Below are 24,367 nucleotides of genomic sequence, written 5' to 3' on the forward strand. Positions count from 1 at the left end.
CATGTAGCCATGGATATGGAATTTGTGGTTTTACCAGTATTTATTCTCCCCCTCTCAGCTCCCTCCCGACCCCACCTTGACAACCACTTCTATTTGTATCTGTTTTTATAAAATAGGTATTTTTGTTTTGTGAGTAAACTTGAGTAAATATTACTTTACATTACATTAGCATTACCTTTAAGACACATCCACGTTGCTATTTGTGTGTTTAACGTGCTGTTTCTAACCATTTCATAGCACTCTGGGTTGTACTTCCAACCACATTTTACCCATTCTGCCTGCAGTGATGGACACCCAAATTACCTCCAACTCTCTGAAGAGTTCAGTTTTATTTTTCTCCACAGAGTACATTAACCATTAAATAATCTATCCTCTCCCAATTTAGCAGATATTAATATTGCTACCTCAGCTTTCTCTTGATTCATATTTGTATAGTATACTTTATTCTAACCATTCATTTTCAATTTTTATGTAATAGTTGTGGTGCACGGGCTTAGTTGCTCCGTGGCAAGTGGAATCTTCCCGGACCGGGGATCGAACCCATGTCCCCTGCATTGGCAGGTGGATTCTTAACCACTGCGCCACAAGGGAAGTCCATTTCCTTAATTCTTTAAAAATATTACTTCATTATCTTAGTGAGTCCAGTGTTGTTATTGAGAAGTGCAATGTCACTTGACTTTTGTTCCTTTTCAGGTGATCTTCCTTACTAGAAATTTTAAGAATTTCCTCTTTTTCTGTATGTGCTCTAGATCCACTTTCTCCTTAATTCTCTTGCTTGTTCCCTGATAAGTTTTTTTCCAGACTGAGATGTGTCATCTTCCTTTAACTATGGAAAATGTATCTTTATTATTTCTTCCAATGTTTCTCCTTTGGGGATTCCCATTATTCAAATATTGATACTTCTACATTTATTCTTCCAATCTCTTAGATTTTTAAAACAATATTTTCTCATTTTGTTCTTTCTTGTTGGCCTTTTTTGAGAGTTCCCCAGTTGAATATTCCTACTCACTAATTTTTTTAAGCTATGTTCCCATCCTGTAGTATTTCTCATCTACATAGTCTTTATTCCAGCATTATATAGAATTAGTTATATACGTAATTCTTTGTTGTGATTCTTATTAGTTCCCTGTAGTACAAAATATTCCTTTCCCTTCTTAAGGACACATAGGATGATTATTTTAAATTCTTGATCTGTCTGTTTCAAAAATTCTGTTCAGTGCGCTGTCTTCCTTTTATAGACCTCAATGTATCCTTATTTTGGCATATGAGTTCATGTCCCCTGGGGGTAATGGATACTCTCTAGTGCTGTGTGTTGTGGAAGCACTGAAGATCTGGCCCCAGTCTGTGTTCCTCAAGGCACATTTCAAATGAGTGGTGGGGATAAGCCCCAGACATTGCAGAACCACTGATGACCATCCTGCTTGCTGCCGCTTCACCAGGAGACTCTCCTGGCCAAGACTGCACAATTAAACTGCTGGGAAAACAACAGCACCTGGAGAAAATATTGCTGGGCCACCAGTTTGGGGTTTGAGAATGGAGGTTTGTTAGAATAATTGTCAGTGTATGATTGGTCAATCTGCAACTCTTTTCGTGAACAACGCACCGGGGTAGGGCTTTTGCAGTGTCTCTCCTCCCACTACCCCCTGCAACCATCCTTCCCTTGCAGGCTTCAGCCCTCATCCAACCTCATCCCTGCCTCTATCCCACATCCCTTGGTCCAGGGCATCCTTCAGACTCTCAGGGATTTCTCATAGCTTTTTTTTTCTGAATTGTTCTTCAAATTTATGCTTTAGTCATTTTTCTAGTGTTTTTTGATTTAAGAAGAGGAATTCAACAACCTATGACAGTTTGCCATGTTGCCAAGCCGAAAAAAATTGGACTTGTTAAAATGCTATGCAAATATAAATTATGATAATAAGACAAATACATGATAATTATCTAACAACGAAATTCTGAGAGCTCAAAAAAAGAAAAGGAGATTACTTACGCAAATTGGTTATTTTGTGACATATTATTTGTTATTGACCTAAAATGACTGTGGGAAGTTAGTTTTTTTTTTTTTTTCCAAACAGTTTAAATGTCTGAGAAGAAGAAGGCTGGACAATAAATGCTAGAGAAGCAGTGACAGGTGATCAGATGATGCCAAGGTTTTCTGTTTGAGACTCATGGGCAACTCCACCATCATTACACTGTCTTCCCTGTGCAAATATTGAATCTTTCCCTCTTGAGACTGGACATCATCTTGCTGGGTTTGCTCCCTAGATGATATAACAAATGCAAGGTAACTCCTGGAATGATGTAACTCAAACAAAACAATGAACACCAGTGCTCAATGTTTCTCTTCTGAGAAATCTCATCAGACTCCAGGCCCTTTCCCCTACTTTTCTCAGTACCTCTCAGCTAATTAGATAGGAATCTATGCACACTTCCTGCGGGCCTCAGTAGTCCTCCCTCACAAAACCCTGGAAGCTTTAGAATCAAAGGTCTGCATGTTAGCCCAGATAATCACAAAAGGCAAGACCTGGCAAAGGAGAGATTGGTTAACCAGTAACAAAATCATAAGCAGCTCTGACTCCTCCCCTCCCATAGCAGAATCCACACGTAGATGTGATGAGAGTCCTCGATCTGGAGATATAGCAGAGATATCTACTCCCAGCCATTGCCATGAACTAGTCACACACCCACAAGCCAGGTCACTTCACCTCTGGAAGCTTCAATGTCCAAATCAACTTAGAACTGTTGTGAGTACAGATTGCGTGTGAAAGCATTTCAAAACTGATGAAGTACCAGATATGCTTGTATTGAATTAGTATTATTATTAAATAAACAGGGTTCGTCTCCCCAAACATAAAGACTTATCCCTAGGTCTACACGTTCTGTAGAAATAACTTTCCTACACACTTCCCGATGCCTAGAAATCTGAAAACTCCTTTCCTTTACATTGAGATCTAAAGTATAAATCTGCATGAGTGGGGATCTACCTCAATTGATCAGTCATAGAAACCTTGGCTAAATGCATCTTCAGGGCATTTGTTGAAATGAGGACTGTGAGTCTCTGAGGTAGAAGAGGCAGATGTAGCTAAAAATGGTAAATCTAGGTGCCTGGGAACGTTGTTTATTATAATTTTGCTCTCCTAAATCAGCTTTTTTGACAGAAATGCTTAAAAAACAAACATTGTTTTTGCAAGATTCACCCTAGATGTCTAAACTTTTTAAACCATAATAATAAATTTTTCTGATTCCTAATGTTTATCTAGCACCTGACGCATTTTTTTAACATCTTTATTGGAGTATAATTGCTTCACAACGATGTGTTAGTTTCTGCTTTATAACAAAGTGAATCAGCTATACATATACATCCTGACACATTTTTGATTAATCAACACTCTATCTTTCATCAGCAGTTCAGCTAAAGAGCTGCAGTCCAGGAGTTGAAGGACCCCAAAATCTCAAAGCAAGAATAAAAACGTCTGTCCTCATTTAGGAAGTATCAAAATGTGAGTTTATGTAAGTGTTTGAGGGGGTGTCTTCTTTACTATATTTCCTTCAACACTTTGGACAATTCATAGAAAAACCAATTACTTTATTGTGCTTGACTATAATTACTTGACTAAGTCAACTAAATTCTGTCCACTATGAAAAACTATCACCTGATGTTGTTATGCTATTATTTTCCCCAATTTATACTTCAAATAACATATTCCTGGTACTTCCTCAACCTACAAGGTTCCCTTATTCCAAAGAAACAACTTAATATTAGATTTAACCACATGACATTGGCATTTTTTCAGGTCAAAAATGGTTGAAGATTGGTGCAGATCATGCATAGATCCAGACAGCCTAGATTCAAAGCCCATTTAAGTCACTTGCAAGTTCTCAAACCACAGATGATTATACAATTTTTCTAAACCTCAGTTTCCTCATCTGTAAAATGGGTGTAATAATAGTAGCCATCTCAGTTATGAGAATTAAATGAGATAATGTGTAAAAAGTGCTTAGCACAGTACCTGGCACACAGTAGTTTCTTAGTACATGCCAACTTAAAAGAGAGAAAGAAATGAAGCTGAACCATCCCATGTTTCCCCAATGCTTAGCACAGTGCTTAATCTGTTATCTATACTTAATAAAGTTTTTACCGGATTGGCTGGTTTTGGCCTTCAATTTTATCAAAATCATCTATTACATATCCATAATTCTGTGTGAATATTGGGTGTTTTGGTCTAAGAGCCTAATGTTCCTATTCAGTTCCATCTATTTTCTCAGTGAATTGAGTGTTTGGGATGACCTGGAGCTCCAAATTTTAGAGGTCAGAGGGAGGAGGAGCAGTTGTGAGGAGTGGCCAGTGATTTGGAGGAAAATCCTGCGGTTGTCAGGTTCTGTAAGCCAAATGAAAAACGTGTCTCAAGAAAGAGGGAGTGAGAATATGAGCCGTGTGCTCCTGAGAGGTCGAGTAAGCAGAAGGTTCAGAACCAAACGTTGGGTTTGGCAAAAAGGAAGTTACTGATGACCTTGACAAAAGGAATTTCAATGGAATGCAGGAGACAAAAGCCAAAATGGGGCAATTAAAGACAGAGTGAGAAGAAAAGATGTGAAACACTGAGAACAGAAAATACTTTAGTGGCTTTCAGTATAGAGGGGAGCAGAGAGGCGATGGCACACTCGGTAGGACATATAGGGTCAAAAGGGCATTTTTGTAAACATTTTTATTGGTGTATAATTGCTTTACAATGGTGTGTTAGTTTCCGCTTTATAACAAAGTGAATCAGTTAGACATATACATATATCCCCATATCTCTTCCCTCTTGTGTCTCCCTCCCTCCCACCCTCCCTGTCCCACCCTTCTAGCTAGTCACAAAGCACCGAGCTGATCTCCCTGTGCTATGCGGCTGCTTCCCACTAGCTATCTATTTTACATTTGGTACTGTATATATGTCCATATATACACTACCACTCTCTCACTTTGTCCCAGCTTACCCTTCCCTCTCCCCACGTCCTCAAGTCCATTCTCTAGTAGGCCTGTGTCTTTATTCCTGTCTTGATCCTAGGTTCTTCATGACCATTTTATTTTATTTTATTTTTTTAGATTCCATATATATGTGTTAGCATACGGTATTTGTTTTTCTCTTTCTGACTTACTTCACTCTGTATGACAGACTCTAGGTCCATCCACCTCACTACAAATAACTCAGAGAAAACTATAATTCAAAATGAGTCATGTACCACAATGTTCATTGCAGCTCTATTTACAACAGCCAGGACATGGAAGAAACCTAAGTGTCCATCGACAGATGAGTAGATAAAGAAGATGTGGCAAAAGGGTAAAGATGGGATTGAACGCTGATAAGAGCAACCTAGTAGAAAGGGGAAAAATCAGGAAGAAGAGAAGAGACAATTGCAGAACCACAGTCTTCACACAGAGCAGAGGCAGTACAATCAGTGCACAAGTGGTGACATCAGATTTAAAACAGAGCAGGGATTGTTCCTCTAGATAAGAACTATAGGAAAGTAGAGTATGGGGTATAAAGGCAGGCAATTTGCTGAATTTGCTAATAAGAGATGGAGTACTTCTCTTCTGATGGTTTCTATTTTCTCAGTGAAAGAGGAGTCGAAGTAATCAGTTGAGAATGAGTAGAGGAGATGGGCTGAAGACAGAAGAGGAAGTGTGACTAGTCATTTGGGAGTGGGAGAGCAAATGAACTAGGAAAATGTAGTAGAATTGCCAGACTATGCTGAGGGTCCATTTGAGATATGCGGTTGTAAATGTAAAGCTAACCAGTTAATACCATACTGTGTTTTCCTTCAGCCTTGTTTAGCTGCTCAGATACAGGCACAGGGTAGACCAAGAGTGGGTTTAGGGCTTCCTTGGTGGCGCAGTGATTGAGAGTCCGCCTGCCGATGCAGGGGACACGGGTTCGTGCCCTGGTCCGGGAAGATCCCACATGCCACGGAGCGGCTGGGCCCGTGAGCCACGGCCGCTGCGCCTGCGCGTCCGGAGCCTGTGCTCTGCAACGGGAGAGGCCACAACAGTGAGAGGCCCATGTACCGCAAAAAAAAAAAAAAAGAAGAAAAAAAAAGATGCAGATGTAGAGAGTGGACTTGAGGACACTGGGAGGGGGAAGGGTAAGCTGAGACAAAGTGAGAGAGTGGTATTGACATATATCCATTACCAAATGTATTGTAGATAGCTAGTGGGAAGCAGCCGCATAGCACAGGGAGATCAGCTCGGTGCTTTGTGACCGCCTAGAGGCCTGGGATAGGGAGAGTGGGAGGGAGATGCAAGAGGGAGGGGATATGGGGATATATGTATACGTATAGCTGATTCACTTTGTTATACAGCAGCAACTAACACAACAATGTAAAGCAATTATACTCCAATAAAGACATTAAACACACACACACACACACACACAAAGTAAGCAGGGAAGATAGAGGTTATTAGAATTGCGCTGCATGAAATTAAAACTTTGGAGGTTGTATAGCGAGAAGGTCAAGAGTATGAGAATGGAAACTCATACTAGAGATTATCATACTAAGTGACTAAGCAGGACAGAGAAAGACAAATATCATATGATATTGCTTATATGTGGAATCCAAAAATAATAATAATAATAATACAAATGAACTTATATACAAAACAGAAATAGACCCACAGACGTAGAAAACCAATTTATGGTTGCCGAAGGGGAAGGGGGGGGATAAATTAGGAGTTTGGGACTAATACATACACACTACTATATTTAAAATATATAACCAGCAAGGACCTACTGTATAGCACAGGAACTATACTCAATATTTTGTAATAACCTATAAGGGAAAAGAAACTGAAAAATAATATATATATATATATATATATATATATATATAACTGAATCACTTTGCTGTACACCTGAAACTCACACAACATTGTAAATCAACTATACTTAAAAAAAAAAAAAGAGTATGAGTGTGGGATGGGAGGCTGAGGTCAAGTGGAGGACAAAAATCATGGAAGTGGGAACTTACGTGAGAGGGCAGCGTGGATGAATTACCTATGTGGAGATTCACATCTCCAAGAATGCTGAGGATTGAGGGTGGAAAGGAAGCCAGTGATCCCTGTGCTTCCATGTTCATGAACAAGGGTAGTGGAGCAGGACTGAATGTTGACTGCAAGAATGAAAGGCACTGGTTGGTCCAGACGGATGGCATGTGCTTGCAGAGAATGGGGCTTTTGAGAGGAGGGAGAAGAAAAATACTCTGGGGATATCAGCGAAGAGCGAAGAGGACATATGCCTTATTCCAAGCACTGCAGTACATTGGGTTCCTTTGGCCAGGGGTCCCATATTATGGAAAGCAAAGAGCGCAACCACCATGTGAGAGTTGCAGTCTGAGACAGAGAAAGAAGCAAAGGGCGTATTCAGAAAAAGGATTGGAAATAAGGAATTTTCAGTTGATGACAGAGCTTTGCCAGTGGCTCAGTGGAAGGGCATGGGGTGACAGAGCAAGGTGGGAGATTGGGTTAGAGCAGTAAGCACCAAGATGTATGGAGGCAAGAATCTAAAGATGATGGAAGACCTGGGAGACTTGGACTTCTAGGGGCAGCTGGAAGTTCTCTATCTTCAGGAAAATGAAGTTGCCTCTGTTTCCCCTAAATCAGGAACCACTCTGACTGTTCTCCGTGCCCTGCACAGAGTCATAGTAGACAGAGGGGTTAATTGAATGAACTAATGAGTGAATGCATGACTCTTGTAAAAGATAGAGGAAGATTGGTGCAATGAGAGTGGGATGGAGGGAGAGATTCATTAGAAGATCAGAGGGCAGGAGCATTTTATTGTGAAGTAGAAGACCAAAGTGGAAAGAGCAGAATCTGGAGTCGAAAGACATGGTTGAGTGCCCAACCTGCCATTTACCAGCTGTAGATCTTTGGGAAAGCTGGATCACCTGTCCACATATCACTAGCCTCATCAGTAAAGCAGACCTTTCCTCTTCAGGAGACCTTGAGCTGCAAATGATGATCACCTCTTTAGGGCTTCTGTACTTTTATTGTAGCACTTATTGCATTGCACTTGGAAATTGTATAGCGCTATACAAACACAAGAACGACAATAAAAACAGAAGAAATGGAGCAGGCTCTTTATCCTCTCTAATTCCAGCCCTTTGCCTGTATGCCCGTACCACTCCCAACTACTTAAAGGGCTACTATGAATAGATTCATTCCCTTTGGTTTTGAGAGATTTTCCTTATCATCACAATACATTAATAACAGCTAACTCGACAGAGAGCTTTCTCGACAACCAAGTGAGAGTAACTCAGACAAGGGTCCAAGACCAGGTTGGATTACCTTAGGATGTATTATAAGGAACACCATAGCCTCCTGAGGTGGCTGAACATAAACAAGGCTGCCACAAGAGCCCAAGAAAGGAGGGATCAGTGCCATGCTTTCCCATACATGCCCAGGAGCAGCGCAGGTATGTACATGTTGGAGAGATGATGTTTTTCTTTGATTTGCCCATGTTCTAAGTGAGAAGTTGTGCCCAGTTTTAGAAGCCACAGAGCCTCGATAAGCAGGGGCAGGGTTTCCGGAGGCAGAAGTCACTAGAATCCCAGTCAAAAGTTGGCAAGGCTTGGGAACAGCCTTAGAGAAGCAAGTTAACCTCTCAAGGTCTCAGTCACCTCATCTCTAAAGAGACAGCCCAGGTCTGTTTACAGAATTCCAGGATCCCAAACCTCTGGCACCTGCCGATGTCAGCAAGACACGTTTTACACCCCTAGCAGCACGAAGCAATGGAAATATCGGTACCAGGGCCCATGACATTCTCTCCACCACCGTTTGCACCTCTACCCCCAGCCCCTGCTGAGACCTTCAGGACTCTGTGTCACCTGCAGTGTCAGTAAAACCAGCTGCTTCAAGTCACTGTAGTCAGATTCAAAATGGACGGAGGATAAGAAGCGTGTTTCTCTGCTCTCTGATTTCATGAAAGGGGGACATGAGATGTACAGATAAGAGTGTATGTGTGTGCGTGTGTGTGTACCATGTGCTCGTGCACAGAAGCACACACGCACTCCTTTTTTTTTTTGCAAACACTCCCCAAGTCCAGCCCAAGGGCTCACAGTCTCCCAGCATTGATGGTAACACAGCTACCGCTAGCACCCGGACACCCCTAAACCATCCAGTGTACTTTAGGACTAGCCCTTTCTTCCTTCCCATTTCTACACTGCGTTCCAAGAATATTTAGAGAAACACTTTTCGCCCAGTGTCTTCCCTTGCCTGGTGCCCAGGGAACCTGTGTGCGTGGATGTATCGGGTGGGAGGAGATGCCTTGAGCCTTCTTATTTTCTTCATGACTCCCCACCATCATCAACACTCTTCCCCACCCCCTGAGTACAGGCCTAATGTCCCAGCTCGGAATTTAACATGTTTTTCCATTTATGAGGAAGGGATTGAAGTGGATTTGCTTGTCTCAATGAGCAACAGTTGGCTGTCCTCCAAGAGATAAACCCCAGTCCCCCTGACCTGCCCCCTCCTTCTGATGTCCTTGGTTCCAACACTTGGAATTATCATTCACATCTCCCTTTTGGTGTACTCACAGCTAATCCCATTTTCCATGGCCTGAATGGGTATTAAGAGTCCTCTTTATGGCTCTCCTTTTCTCTGTATGTCTATCCCCTCTAATCCAACTTGCATTCACTCTAAATCCACCATAAAGACGGCTCCCACCCCATGTGCTTCAACTGCCTTTAAAATAAGGAAGACCTTTGCCCTCCACTTCATGGTCCCCACCTGCTTTTCTCATTTGTTGTCCTCCTTCTCCCCTTCACTCTCTGCTCCAGGTGCCCTTACCTGTTCAATCACTGCCTGCTGTAGCACTGTCCCTGCAGCCACCCTCCAATTCTTCATCAGAAGACGCTCCACTTATCCATCAAGGTTGACCTCAAATTTAGCCCCTTCCATGAGGCCAGTCCTAATTCTCCCACACACAGGAAATCTCTGCTTCCTTTGAATTCCCGTGGGGTTTTGCCCATCTCCCTCTTGTGGCCTTTATCATATTCTGACTCTTGGTTGGGTTATATAGTATGTATGTGCTTATCTCATTCCTCCTACTGGTGGAGGAGGCCCCCAAGAACCTTGATCTCCGCCTTTCTCCGACCGTCCCCTTCACCCCACAGCCCTCCATAGCACAGTGCCTGGCATATAATAGCTAATTTTGTTTTTTTGTTGTTGTTGTTTGTTTGTTTTTTGGCTGTGTTGGGTCTTCGTTTCTGCGTGCGGGCTCTCTCTAGTTGTGGTGAGCAGAGGCTACTCTTTGTTGCAGTGCATGGGTTTCTCATTGTCGTGGCTTCTCTTGTTGCAGAGCACGGGATCTAGGTGTGTGGGCTTCAGTAGTTGTGGCACGCAGGCTCAGTAGTTGTGGCTCGTGGGCTCTAGAGCACAGGCTCAGTAGTTGTGGCGCACCAGCTTAGTTGCTCCACGGCATGTGGGATCTTCCCAGGCCAGGGCTCGAACCTGTGTCCCTTGCAATGGCAGGTGGATTCTTAACCACTGTACCACCAGGGAAGCCCTAATAGCTAATTTTGAAACACAAGAGAAGGAGGCGAGATGGAGTAAAGAAATAAAAGTCTGATGCATGTTCTTGAACCAAGCAACACCAGAACGAAACCAGTTCTAAATTAAATAAAGTGATTATTTTTTAGAGAAAGTACAAGATTAGATGGATACTCTTAACTCCAGTGGCCTGATGTTTCTGGAAACCTCTACATGTTAACTTTTCTTCAAGGCTCTGGAATCCATTTCCAAGTAATAACCCCCTACCAAGACATTTACAAAAGTTACAATGTGACTAATTCTTGGAAACTTTCCTTATGACTTGAGATTTCTAACTGGGAAGAGAGGGATGGAGTGAGCTTAGAGACGACAGAGGGAGAATGAGAATGAGAGAAAACCCAGCCAAGCACAGGACTGAGCTCTGGGTAGCCATTAGCTCTAGGTACTGGGAAGCTCTTCCACGAACATTTGAGAGTATAAACTCTAATTATCTGAGTGTCACCAAATAGGGCAGAGAACTAAACTTCAATTCTCTTTTGTCAGATACGAATAAACATTTATCACTTTGCCTCACTATCTTGTAATCACATGATCCATTTTGCCTCACAGCAGTCCTTTAAAGTGACCTCTGTGATGGGAAAACGGGGGTTACAAGAAGCCCAGAATCCTGCGGATGACTGATGGATACATTCCATCCGGGCTACAATTCCTGTGGCATAGAGCTAAATGCATAAGCCTGCAGAGCCACCCTGTCACTCTTCCACGATCAGGAATCCTGTAGCCAGATGCAAGTCAAAGGAATTTGGTGGTACTCATGAGTGAAAAGACAGAATATTTCTAACAGATGAGAAACTGAGAAGTTACCCTGAGCACATCGCTTCACCAATGTGTGCCTTGCTTTCACCATCTGGAAAATGAAGAATACCTCTAAAGTAACCAGCTTTCAGGTGCTTTTTATGTGGAACAAATAGAAGGTGGGCTTGGTGAGTTCTTTACTTGTAGCTAGAAGGAGAAACTCCAGATCTTCTCCAGAGGGATTAGGAGTCAGGGTTGAAGAGAGGTGGTGGGTCCAGGAAAGAAACCGTTTTCTTCCCTCTTTACTGAATCTTTCTCCACTTTTTCTCTGCTCCAGTTTGGAATTGCCCTCTCTGTCTTCTGTATTTCCACAGACGTTGCTTGTTCCACATGTATTTAGCTATAAAAATGCCGGAGGGACATTTACTAAGGATAAAAGGGTAAATTCAACAGGAAAATACAATTCTAAATTTGTATTCATCTGATGTCTTTAAAATATATTTTTTAAAAAATGAATGAAATGATTGCTGTACTGTCTTTTGAGGAAACTAGCTAGAGCCCATTAGTGGAATTTTGATTGTTTTCTCTACTACACGTTTTCTACAGTCCCTGCTATCCCCTTGGCCAAAAGAGATGCTTGGCCAAAGGATGTGGGCATCCTTGCCCTGGAGGTCTATTTCCCAGCCCATTATGTGGACCAAACAGACATGGAGAAGTTTAACAATGTGGGGGCAGGGAAGTACACAGTGGGCATGGGCCAAACCCAGATGGGCTTCTGCTCAGTCCAGGAGGGCATCAACTCCCTGTGCCTGACAGTGGTGCAGCAGTTGATGGAGCACACACAGCTCCCATGGGAATCTGTGGGCCGGCGGGAAGTGGGCACTGAGACCATCATCGACAAGCCCAAGGCTGTCAAAACAGTGCTCAAGGAGCTCTTCCAGGATTCAGGCAACACTGACATTGAGGGCATAGATACCACCAGTGCCTGCTACGGTGACACTGCCTCTCTCTATTCAGTGTTGCCAACTGGGTCGAGTCCAGCTCCTGGGATGGTACATGCTGCCAGAGGCATATGTAAGAAGGGAGCTGGGTTGGAGGCCGAATCCTCAGCTTCTCCTTTCCTTGGGTGGTTTCATTCAGGGAGGGAAGGACACCTTCTTCATACAGCTGCTGCGATCATCCAACAACCACAATGATAATAACCACTGAGACGTGTATAGCTTTATACAGTTAATCAGGGAGCATGTTCACAGAGTCATTCATTTGGTCCTCACAACAGCCTAGGAAGTGGCTGTCATACCTGATTTATGGGGGGAAAATGGAGGATCTAATATCTTACACGTAGTGCATGGCAGAAGCAAGACACCAAATCAAATTTGGTATATTTCCCATTTCACTCTTCCTGTTTCTCTAAGGTTTCTCCCAAGTCTCTGAGCGGGAAAGAGATTGGTGATGTTAAAAGATTTAAACAAGTTTAGGTGTTAGGGAAAAACACCCTGATAAAAATAGACCCAAAGAATCACAGGATAGACTATGACACAGAGTATTTCTACTTTCTCTCCCTTGCCTGGTTCCTAGGAGAGTTAGAAACCTAGGTCTGTCAATAATTGATGACAAGTCCCTTAACCTCTGCGAGACTCAGAGTTTTTGTTTGCCTACATGCCTTACAGGCATTAAACAAGATATCAATGGAGATGTGAAAAAACAGTACCTGGGCAGACAAGGCCCTACCTTTACTAAGTTGGAAACCAGAATTTAAACTTTAGAAACCATAACAAACATTAATTATAAAATTAATTATGAAGTCTTGATGTTGGCGGTGACCCTAGAGACTATCTAATCCAATATTTTTCACTTTAAAAAGAGGCCAAGAAGAGTTTAATGGTTTGTCTCTGTTCATGCAACAAGGCAGTACAATTCCTTACACCCATTCAGTGTTTTTTTTCAACTGCCCTGTGTAGCCTCGCCAACAATGATTCCATTGATTTGGCATGTTCTAGTCTCTACATCGTCAAACCTGTACTTGCAGTGCTTCTCCTGCTTGGCATTTGTATTATTACCTCTCCAGCAACCCCTACTACCGTCACCACCAATATGTCCAGCCCAGAATTTAGTTAGAGAGTAGAAGTGAAGGGCAAGGGACACACACCAGCCTTTAACCCAAAATCAGAGCCTATATTTGGGGGTATTATCAGCTTCAAACATGTCATTTCAAATGAGTAGATTCTGCTGAATGGTTGGGTATTCCACAGGAGAGGGCTGCAAATGCATCCTTCTTTAACGTGATGTCTTGCGGGGGAAAAATTCAAACAAGCTATTAGGATGTGAATTGTTAATCTATACCAAAACAAAAAGCATATTTAAGCTTGAGTCTAATGGCAAATGCCAAAACAAGACAAGGCCAGCGTAGATGTGATCTCTGCTTCTGACCTGGCCGTCCACCTGGGGACCCTCAGATGGGAGAAGGTGGTTCTGGGACTCACCAAGAAGGTCTGGACCACTCCAGAGAGACAGCAGGGTATGAGGGAAGGAAAGAGTGGTACTGGCTCAGATTGCCTGAGAGACCTCATTTTTTCTTGTCTTTTTTTGTTTTAAATGAAGGTAATTGAAACCAACAGTTAAGTACATACACACACACACACACACAAAAGGGTGAAAAGTAAAGAAAGTAAAGAAAATTTCCCTTTGACACCCCATTACCAACTCCCATAATTTAACACTGACAGTTTCTATGTATTCTTCCAGGAATTTTCTATATACCTGAAAGCATACCCTTATCTATTCATTTTTTAACATTGTACACATTATTCCTCATCTCTATGCTGTCTTAGAGGTCATTCTATAGATAGATATAAGATAGACAGATAGATAGATACACACATAAGGTCACCTAAAGTCATTCTTTTAAAAGCCACATAATATTCTATTGATAGATATGCCAAACCTTAGTCCCATATAGATGGATATTTAGATTGATGTATGTTTTTGCAATTATAAATACTGTTTTAATGAACATTGTACAATAGCTTTGCACGCTCATGATAATATGCTCTAGGAATAGATTCCTAGAAGTGGAATTGCAGAATAGTTTGATCTAAAGGTTTGATAGAATGTGCCAAATTGCTCTTCAACATGTTGTACTAAAGTGCATTCCTACAATATATATTATCAAACTTTCTAATCTTTGTCAGTTTAATAAGTAATATAATAGTATCATTGATTTTCCTTTGCTATTATAAGAGAACTTTGATATTTTTATGATGTTTATTGGCCATTTTTCTATTACATATCTTATGTTTCTTATGAGGTGCTTATATATGAATGAAAATAATCCTTTGTTGGCTTTATGTACTGTAAATACTTCCCCAGTTTGTCTTTTGAGTTTGTTTCTGATAGAAGGTTTTAATTTTAGGCAGTCTAATTGACTGGTTTTTTCCTTAATGGCTTCTAAATACTATTCTATAGTTTCCTAATTTTATATACATATATAAATTTTGTTTATATATATTATATGTTTATTATATATTTTTATATATTTATGTATATAAAATTGCAGAGAAAAAATAACAATACTGTTTCGTTGGGGTTGGAGTTTGAGTTGTTATATAATCTTAAGAGAAGGTTCTTGGGTTTCAATGAATTTGGGTTGGAACCTTGACTCTGAATCTTTATCCTACCATTTATTAGCTGCGTGGCTTTAGGTAAGTGACTCAGGTTCTTTGGGTCTCAATTCCTTTGTCTATAAAGAGGAGATAACTGTATCTGACAGATAGGCTTATTGTGAGGACTGAATTATACAGAAATAATGGCTCTCAACACAGTGCCGGCGTAAACCCTGGGGGCTTCCTCACAGTTTAGGTAGAATACTAAAATTGCCGCCATGTTTCTCTCACAAACCCAAGTTTGAGGGCGGGCAGTACTATCAGATGAGAGAGGAACAAATAATATTCAAGACAACAATCATTTATTGAATAATCATCTGGCTACTATAGAAGTAGTTACTATGGTTCACCTACATTAAATGTGGTTACTTGACACTAACTCTTCTCAGAAGGAAGGTAATACCAGATTGTTCGAAGCACGTGGTTCAGGATCCAGTCAGAACCGGGTCTGAATATATAATTCCGTATTCATGAGGTGGGTGACCTTAGACAAATTACTTGGATTCTCTAGAAGGCAGTGTCTTCCTTTGTAAATGTGGATAATTCCTGCCTCACTGGATTATTTTAAGGATTGTTTGAGGATAGCTCATGTCTATCTAGGATTTCAAATATTAGTTTCCCTCTCCATCCCTTGGCCTTCTATGATTTGAAAGAAATTTCCACTGTAGTACTATGAAGTGCTGTAAGGTGATCAGTACAAACCTAAATTATCTCCAGAAGTGCTCATTTATGAATGTTTCATTGAATTCAGAAACTGAATTCTGAATAAATGAGGATTTTACAGCTAGAGTCACAGAACACTGAGTTTGGACATTGCATTTCAAATGTGTCATGATGAATTTCACTAGAACAAGTTCCATGGGGCAAGAATTTTTATTTTGGTTCAGTGATCTATCACCAGTACCTAACATTGTGCCTGGCGTACAGGAGGCTTTCAGTCTACTTGAGATTTGGTAGGGATAATAATTATTTCTTGTCTCTCATTACAAGTCACTATGCCCTGGTGGTCTGTGGAGACATCGCAGTGTACTCCAGTGGTAATATTCACCCCACAGGCAGGGCTGGAGCTGTGGCAATGCTGGTTGGGCCCAAGGGCCCTCTAGCCCTCGAGAGAGGTTTGTAGTAAACAGTGGCTATGTGGCGCCGGGAGACTGTGCATGGCGTAGCCAGATACCTAGCTCCTAATTCCAAGTTGGCCCACCCACTATGCAGGGCTGAAATGTGGATCTGATGATGATATTGACTGTCTCCAAAAGACTGGACTGGGGAGCAGAGGGCAGGGAGGAGGGGAAGAGAGGGATCAGCAAGCTTGCCTCTTCTGCACCATCACACTTGGGGATAATGATGTGTGGAATGGCTGGCACTGGTGCTGCTGACAAGGACCCTTTGAGAGCTAAACTGACAACTGAAAATGAAAGAAGATAATTGAGTATAAAGTGAGAGCTTTCCTTTGAGACTTTTGGTGTCTATTCCAGATTTTTTTTAAGCCCATCTAGGTATGGAAATGGAAATATAAATCTCATTTATATAAAAGTGACAATTCAATCAACTCCTTTTGAACACATGAGGGATGCTCGGTGGGCTCAGGCTTGGGCACGAGAAAGATAAAGACCAGGGGGCTGCTTGTATGTGGCTCTCCTATCCTCTCTGCTCAACGTGGGCTGCCTTGTACAGTCCCCGAATCCCTCTGTGTGCCTTTCCAGGGCTTAGAGCAACCCACATGGAGAATGTATATGACTTCTGCAAAGCAGATATGACTTCAGAGTGCCCACAATTGGATGGGAAGCTGTCCATCCAGCGCTACTTACGGGCCCTGGACCGATGCTACATGTTATACCATCAAAAGATCCAGAACCAGTGGGAGCAAGGTATGGGGCTCAGAGGGCAGAAGGTGGGGACCCTATTCACACGAGGCCAAGAGTATGTCCTAACCTCTTAAGACAAGGACTCTTTTCTCCTCTTCAAATGATCACAAGAGAATTGTTTCATGTCCCCTTCTTCTGACACCCTTTCCTGGGCCTGAGCTAAAGTCCCTTTGGAAGTCACCCAGAGTCAAGCATGAAATTGCCTCTAACTTGAGTTAAATGAAAGAAAGTAGACAATCCAAGGTCAAAGCTGAAGCCAGTGGGTGCCGGCCACCTGGGGAGGTACTGTGTGAATCAGAGTGACCACGTCCTATGGAGGCCAGGATTCGTTTCTGTTGAAGTCAGGAGTGATTTGACTCTTGGTTTATAGTTTGCCACCTTTTAAAGTCTGGTTGATGTTGAAAATTCTTACCTATATTTTCAGTATACTTAAGTGTTATCAGTGATTCTTTTCTTTGCCTGGTAGTGTTGGAAGTTGATTTTATTTTCACCTTACTTTCTGAAGTTCTCTGCTAAAAAATATGTACCAATTCCATAATCAGAAAAGAAACGAATCTTCTTTTAAAAATAAAGAGAAACCTATACACTTAAAAAATAAAGCGGGGTGGTGGGGGGAGTTCCTACCTGTTTAGCCATGCCCAGATGGGCATCTATAAAAGGCAGGTTTCAGTGTGGGAAAAGGCATGTGCTGAAGCATCAGAGCATGGATGCTTTAGGGGTGTCCTGAAGCATCTTGCCCCTCTCTGCTGCACTGGGTAGGATGCTGGCTGCCTCCATGGGAAAGGAGTCGACTTGGACATCTCTGCCTCTGCCCATCCACTGTAAAATTGTTATTGGCTAATTGCTCTGGCATCCTCTGAATTCTTATGACATTCTAATTTTAGTCCTTAATCTCATATGGAATTTGATCAATGCCGCTTTGGATCTCAGCACCGAATTGTAAACTTTCCTAAGGGCAGGGGGGGGGCATTGCTCTTCTCTTTGGAATATGAGAGAGTCTGGAGTGTAGATCCAGAGACACCAGGACCCAAAGCCAAAGCCAGCTCTTTTCAAGCTGGGTGACCTTGGACACATGACTCAGCTTCATATTTTGGAGACTGTTTTCTCCCCTGGAAAATAGAGAAAACAATACAGTACGAGGTTGATTTGAGGAATTATTTGTCCTAGAGGTTGGCAATGGCAGATAGGAAGAAAATATTTGTTTCTTTACCTTCTTTATGAGTAGAGTGCTTAGTAAAATGCTTGTAAAATGAATGAACAAACCTCTGTGTGTTTGCCGGAGGTAGGAGCCAGTTTTCTGGGAGACCGCAGCACAGTTAGATCTTGGAGAGTATGCCTAAGTGGATCGTGCCACATCCTTGCTTTCACACTGCTTCTTCCAGCTGGCATCGATCGACATTTCACTCCTGATGATTCACAGTTTGTGATCTTTCACACACCTTTCTGCAACAGGGTCCAGAAATCCCTGGCTCACCTGTTGTTCAATGACTTTCTCTTAGCCAGTGGCAACACACAGACCGGCCTCTATAAGAGGCTGGAAGCCTTCAGGTGAGTTCTCTTCATAAGAAGGAGGAGGCTTCCTCATGCCTTGAGTCTGGACCACCAGCCACTCCTGTGGGAAAAGACAACAATCCTCCAACACAGTAGAAATGACACCAAGTCCTCACGTGGGTTAGTGCGTTATTGTTTTCTCAGAGACCTCACCCTGTATCTTAGGGAGCACAGGGGCACTGCCAGAACCTCTAGATCAAGTGACTATAAGAAGCTTCGGCGAGTAATAATAAGGGGAAAGGGAGTGTGGCTAAATTATTCAGGCAATAAACATGTTATGAACATCAACTATGTGTCAGACATCATACTAAACTCTGGGGACATAAAAGTGGATGTGACTCCATGATACCTGCCTAGAGGATCTCACAGTCTGTACAGAAAGAAACACCTAGAAGCAAATAATCACAATGCAGGATGGCAACTTGGGGGGCGTCTGGTCTCATTCCCACTAGCCATTGGCTTAATGAATGTCTTGCTTGTTGCCTCAAATCCCCGCACCTATGAAATAGAGATAGTCCAGCTCACTCCCCTTTGCTGTCGATGAAGCAGGGAGAATGCTGTTTACTGATGCGATACTCCAAGACATTCAGAAAAGAAGAATACAAAGAGTTCTCACTGGGAAGGGAATCTTTCCCTTTCTTCTTGGTATCTGTTCAAGTTTTGGGATATTTTACCAACATCTGCCCCTGTTTCTAACTACTACTGCTAACCCTGCCACCAACATCCAAATTAGCACAAACACTGCTTCTAAGACCTTACCCCATGGAAAAAAAATTCTAACATATACCAAAGATAACAGCTTACTATCTCTAATATATGAAAGTCTCATCCATAACAAGAAAAACACACTAAGTAGAAAACTGAACAAAGTATATGGACAAGAAACTTCCTCAAGGAAGAAATGCACATAATCATATTTTTAAACGTGCATACCCATTAGTAACAAATATAAACAAGTTAATGTTTTCTTTAGATAGCGTTTAAAATTTTTGTATACCCAGAATTGAGTCTATGAGAAAATGAGCAATAGTAAACTGATACAAAGATTTGGGGGAGTAATAGGAAAACATGAAGCAAAAGCCTTAATAGATGTGCATCTTTGGCTCAGTAATTCCACATGTTTAAAAGAACATGTAGCTATTCCTCAAAAAAATAAAAATAGAACTACCATATGACCCAGAAATTCTACTCCTGGGTATACATCAGAAAAACCCCAAAACACTAATTTGAAAAGATACACGCACCCCAACGTTCAGAGCAGCATTATTTACATTTGCCAAGGTGTGGAAGCAACCTAAGTGTCCATCAACAGATGAATGGATAAAGAAGATGTGGTACACATATACAATGGAATACTACTCAGTCATAAAAAAGAACAAAATTTTGCCATTTGCAACAACATGGATGGGCTTGGAGGACATTATGCTAAGTGAAATGAGTCAGACAGAGAAAGACAAATGCTGTATGATATCACTTGTAAGTGGAATCTAAAATACAACATACAAGTGAATATAACAAAAAAGAAGCAGACTCATAGATAGAACAAACTAGTGCGTACCAGTGGGGAGAGGGGGAGGAGCAACATAGGGGTGTAGGAGGTACAGGCTATTGGGTCTAATATAGACTCAAGGATGTATTGTACATCACGGGGAATATAGCCAACATTTTGTGATAACTGTAAATGGAAAGTAACCTTTTAAAATTGCATAAAAATTTTTAATGAAAAACAAATGTTTCCTAAAAAAAAACAAACATGTAGCTATTCTCTGTAGTATTTTAGCTAATGAGGACAGAAACGGGTCAATTGGTTAAAGTCGGGTACATCATATCATGGTCCATTTGGCAGCCTTTAAAAATAATGTTAGAGGGGCTTCCCTGGTGACACAGTGGTTGAGAGTCTGCCTGCCGCTTCAGGGGACACGGGTTCGTGCCCCGGTCCGGGAAGATCCCACATCCCACATGCCGCAGAGCAGCTGGGCCCGTGAGCCATGGCCGCTGAGCCTGCGCGTCCGGAGCCTGTGCTCCGCAACGGGAGAGGCCACAACAGTGAGAGGCCCGTGTACCGCAAAAAAAAAAATAATAATAATGTTAGAGAAGCTGACAATGTCATAGAGAAAATTAGTTAAGGAAGCATGCTAAACAGAATGTATCGCATGATTTTACTTTCCAAAAAACTGTATAAAATTAGGAATGGATTCCATAAGAAAACTACGACCTAAGTGCTCTCTCTGAACGGTAAGACTATTCGTGACAGTTTTCCTCTGTGTTTTCTGTATTTCCAAATATTCTATTATAAAAAACATGTGTCCCAAAGTCTTCTCTCCAGTAGCTTGTTACACTTTTCCCCGTGCTGCATTCCTTCCCTCATGTGGCTTCTCGCCTGGCCTATTCCTCTGGCTGCCTTACAGGGGGCTAAAGCTGGAAGACACCTACACCGATAAGGACGTAGCAAAAGCATTTCAAAAGGCCTCTCTAGACATGTTCAACAAGAAGCGCAAGGCGTCCCTCTACCTCTCCACACACAACGGGAATATGTACACTTCATCCCTGGACGGAGGGATGCCTGGCCTCACTTCTGTTCCAGTGAGTACGGCATGTGATCCCACCTCCTCTCACCCGTGGCCTCTGGTCTGAGGGTTCAACCAAGTTTTGTTCCTCTTCTGGTTCAGAAGTTTTTCAAAAAGGAAAGAAAGAAGAAAGGAAGGAAAATGAAAGAAACAGGTTTCAAAGGTGTATGGGTAGGCAGATGTACCGTCAGTATTAAACAGTGGTCTCCAAAGTGATGTGCACGTACGATGCCAGGGGACCAGCAAGACCTATCTGGGGCAGCAGGAAACTAGTAGAACTTTTATGCATATTTTGATCTCATCCTTTAAAATCTCTGTACTCAGTAAAGCACGTTGGTCAAGACATTCTAGCTTTAGAGCCACAACCTGTGTTCAAATCCCTTTACCATTTATTAGCTTTGACCTTGGAAAAATATTTAACCTTTATGCGCCTTCTTTTTCCCAACTACAAAATTTGTACAATAGCAATACCTACCTTCTAAGGTTTTGATGAATGTTAAATGTCTGAAGCAATTAAAACAGTAATGCTCAGAAGGGGCCCAAGTGTTAGTTTTTATTTTTATAGATATTCTATTTTGTGGATTTTACAAGAAAACACTGGTACTAGTACATGCATACAACATGAGAAAAATATATATGTATATCATCGGACTTGCTCAAATGATTCCTAATGAGGGTAGAATAAAAAAAGTTACAACTGCTGAAGCATTGCCAGTCAACATGGGAGCCTTGAGATGAGTCCAGTGGTCTGACCTTCACTTGGAGGTGCCTTCAGAGTTCACTGAATTCATCTTGGCTTCCTGGGTGGGGAGAAGTTCCTTTTACATCCCAGAGATTCAGTTATGTTCACTTACTTAGACTTTAGCTGTTCTCCTCTTGGTAAGTTTTCCTCCTTCTGGGCCTACCCCCAGGGTCTTCCAGAAGCCCCTGTTTGTGTAGAGTGCCCAGAACCCATTGCTAGTTGCAAGAGGTTGACTAGACTGGTGGCTTCTTTGCAGTGCGGAACATAATGTTGATGTGTGATTTTAGGTTTTGATTTCTTTCGCCGCAGTCACTCTGCCCAGGACTTGGCTGGCTCCAGGACTGGTGCCTTCTCTTATGGCTCTGGCTTAGCGGAAAGTTTCTTTTCATTTCGGGTGCCCCAGGATGCTTCTCCAGGTGAGTCCAGTCTTTTGATCAGGCACTCCTGGCCAGTTTCGTCGGGTAAAAGAAACCACTTTCTGCCTCACCACTACCAAGGCTCCCACCTTGACAGAATTATGTTGTGATTAAGAACAAAGGAAAGCCCTGAAGGGATTTAAGCAATAGAGTAAGTTTGTCTAATTCATGTATTGGAAGCACTTCCCTGGTTACTACTTAGAGACTAGACTGATGAGAAACAAAGGTGAATATGGGGAAACCAGTCAGATTGTTCCAGCAAATAGTCTAGGCAAGAGGTGATGGTGGTAGTTTGGTTGCAACTGGTTAAAGAGAAATGGATGGATTTGAGATATCCAGGAAATATTTGTGCATCATTTTATGATGGACGTGATCAAGGGCATACATCTAAGCGCTAAACGGGATACACCTTGACTAAATGAGGGTCTGCCTGTATATTTTGCTAACATTAAGTTTGCTGAGCTTTATCATTTCTTGACATTCTAAGCCATACATAGAGCACTTTCCCCTGGGGCGGGAGCTCCCACAGAGCCTGGCTCTCCATTGGACTTGTGATTGGTAGCAGTGATGACAATGAAGTAAGTTTAAGAGTCTTACTTTTGCTTCCCAGTCTCGCCGCCCCCCCACCCCCCAACGGAGAAGCTGGTATCCAGTACATCAGACCTGCCAAAATGTCTCACCTCCCGGAAGCATATGTCCCCTGAGAAGTTTACAGAAATAACGGACCAAAGAGAACAGTTCTACCACAAGGGTAAGAAAAAAGGCAGAAAGAGAGGAGGAGAAGGCAATTTTTCTCAGATTCTATGCCAGGAGCTGAGAGCCAAGGATTCATCAGAAGTCTAGAATATAGTGGGTGAGAGTGACAACTTCTATCAGATATGATTGGGAGAAAGTTTGTTAGGTTCGAAAGGGGAAGAACTGGGTTGGGAAGCAGAAGACAGAGTTGGGAAGAGGTAGGAGGCAGCATGTGGCTTCCCAGCACTGAGCATAGATAACCACCCAAAACAGGATACTGGACAATGAAGTCCCCTGGAAGCCAGATGTATGGTCTTTGAAAACACTATCTACGCAACAGTTGAAAAAGCCCAGATTTTGGAGCCGGATATCAAAGTCTAAGCTGAGCTGTGATAACTTATCAGCTCTTTATCTTTGAGAAAATTATTGAAGTTTTCTCAGTTGCCTCATTTCTAAAATCATACGAACTTTGCAGGATTGCCAAAGAGATTAATGAATGAATTAATGATAAATAAGTTATCGGCAAATATTACTGTCTTCTTTCAGCTACCCCCTTTCCTTACCAAACATAAAACAAAATAGTGCCCCCAAAAAGCAACAAAGGAAAAGTACACCAAAGCAAAAGTTAGGACTGGAGAAGCCAGATGGTGATTTTAAAATCAGGGTAACCATATTTTTTCAAGCAAAACTTGGGACACATGACTTGCCCTGAAAAGGAGACTGAACTTATAGAATTGAGAATGTTCCAGAAAACATAGACCTAGTAGTCATTGATCTTATCTGGAACAGGGGACATGTTAGAGCAAAAAAGAAGACAAAATAAAATAAAAATAGGACCTCTGAGATGAACGTTAATGGACGAAACTTTGAAATACTACAATGAATCAGAGTTGGAAACCTTAGGGCTAGGATGGAAGTGTCTATTAGAAAACAGGGTGCTCTGAGGTACGCCTCAAGCTAGGTACCATTGGCAGAAGGACGTGATGAAGATTTCAATGGAGGAAGGGCATGTCTACTGCAGAAAAACGGCATACTCCTATAACAAAATTTCTAGTAGACAAGTCTTAGGTACTAGCTCCAAGAGAGCTGCTTCTGGTTCTTCTGATGGCCCAGTGCCCTACTGGGTGTAGACTAGGTGACCTCGCCGCCCCTTGCAGCACAGCCAGGAGAGCTCCACGTGAAGGTCTAGGCGTCCCTATTACCATTTTCTCTTCCTCAACCCCATGCAGCCCTTTGTGAGTATTGCCTCTTCTCATTCCACAGTGAATTTCTCACCACTTGGTGAGGGTCCGTAGCTTCCAAAATGATCAGAGGTGGGGAGTTTGTACCACGAGGACCAAGTAAAACTCTTGGGGCTCTTTGCCCATGAAAGGCAAAAGCTGGGGGGAGGGGCACGTTCTTAAATCTTGAATCTGAAAAAAAGAGTCAACTTGTTTACCTGATCTACTCATGATAGGAAGCTCCCCTAGAAGCCTGATAGAAACAAAATTAGCATCCACAACAGAAGCAGGCAGG

The 24,367-nt window shown here is 42.1% G+C and overlaps 1 protein-coding gene across 1 annotated transcript; it reads left to right on the forward strand.

The window, feature by feature from the left end:
- The first annotated feature begins 4,650 nt into the window (after window positions 1–4,650).
- On the forward strand, window positions 4,651–24,147 carry HMGCS2 (3-hydroxy-3-methylglutaryl-CoA synthase 2). The gene is given in 11 exon segments (XM_049711658.1): window positions 4,651–4,662; window positions 11,881–12,299; window positions 12,335–12,388; window positions 15,967–16,091; window positions 16,680–16,844; window positions 18,224–18,389; window positions 20,801–20,942; window positions 20,944–20,975; window positions 22,011–22,126; window positions 22,728–22,868; window positions 24,116–24,147. Coding segments are annotated over 11 exon segments (1,404 nt in total).
- Window positions 24,148–24,367: the final 220 nt, after the last annotated feature.

Source organism: Orcinus orca, chromosome 1 (genome assembly GCF_937001465.1).
Source record: "Orcinus orca chromosome 1, mOrcOrc1.1, whole genome shotgun sequence".
NCBI lineage: Eukaryota > Metazoa > Chordata > Mammalia > Artiodactyla > Delphinidae > Orcinus > Orcinus orca.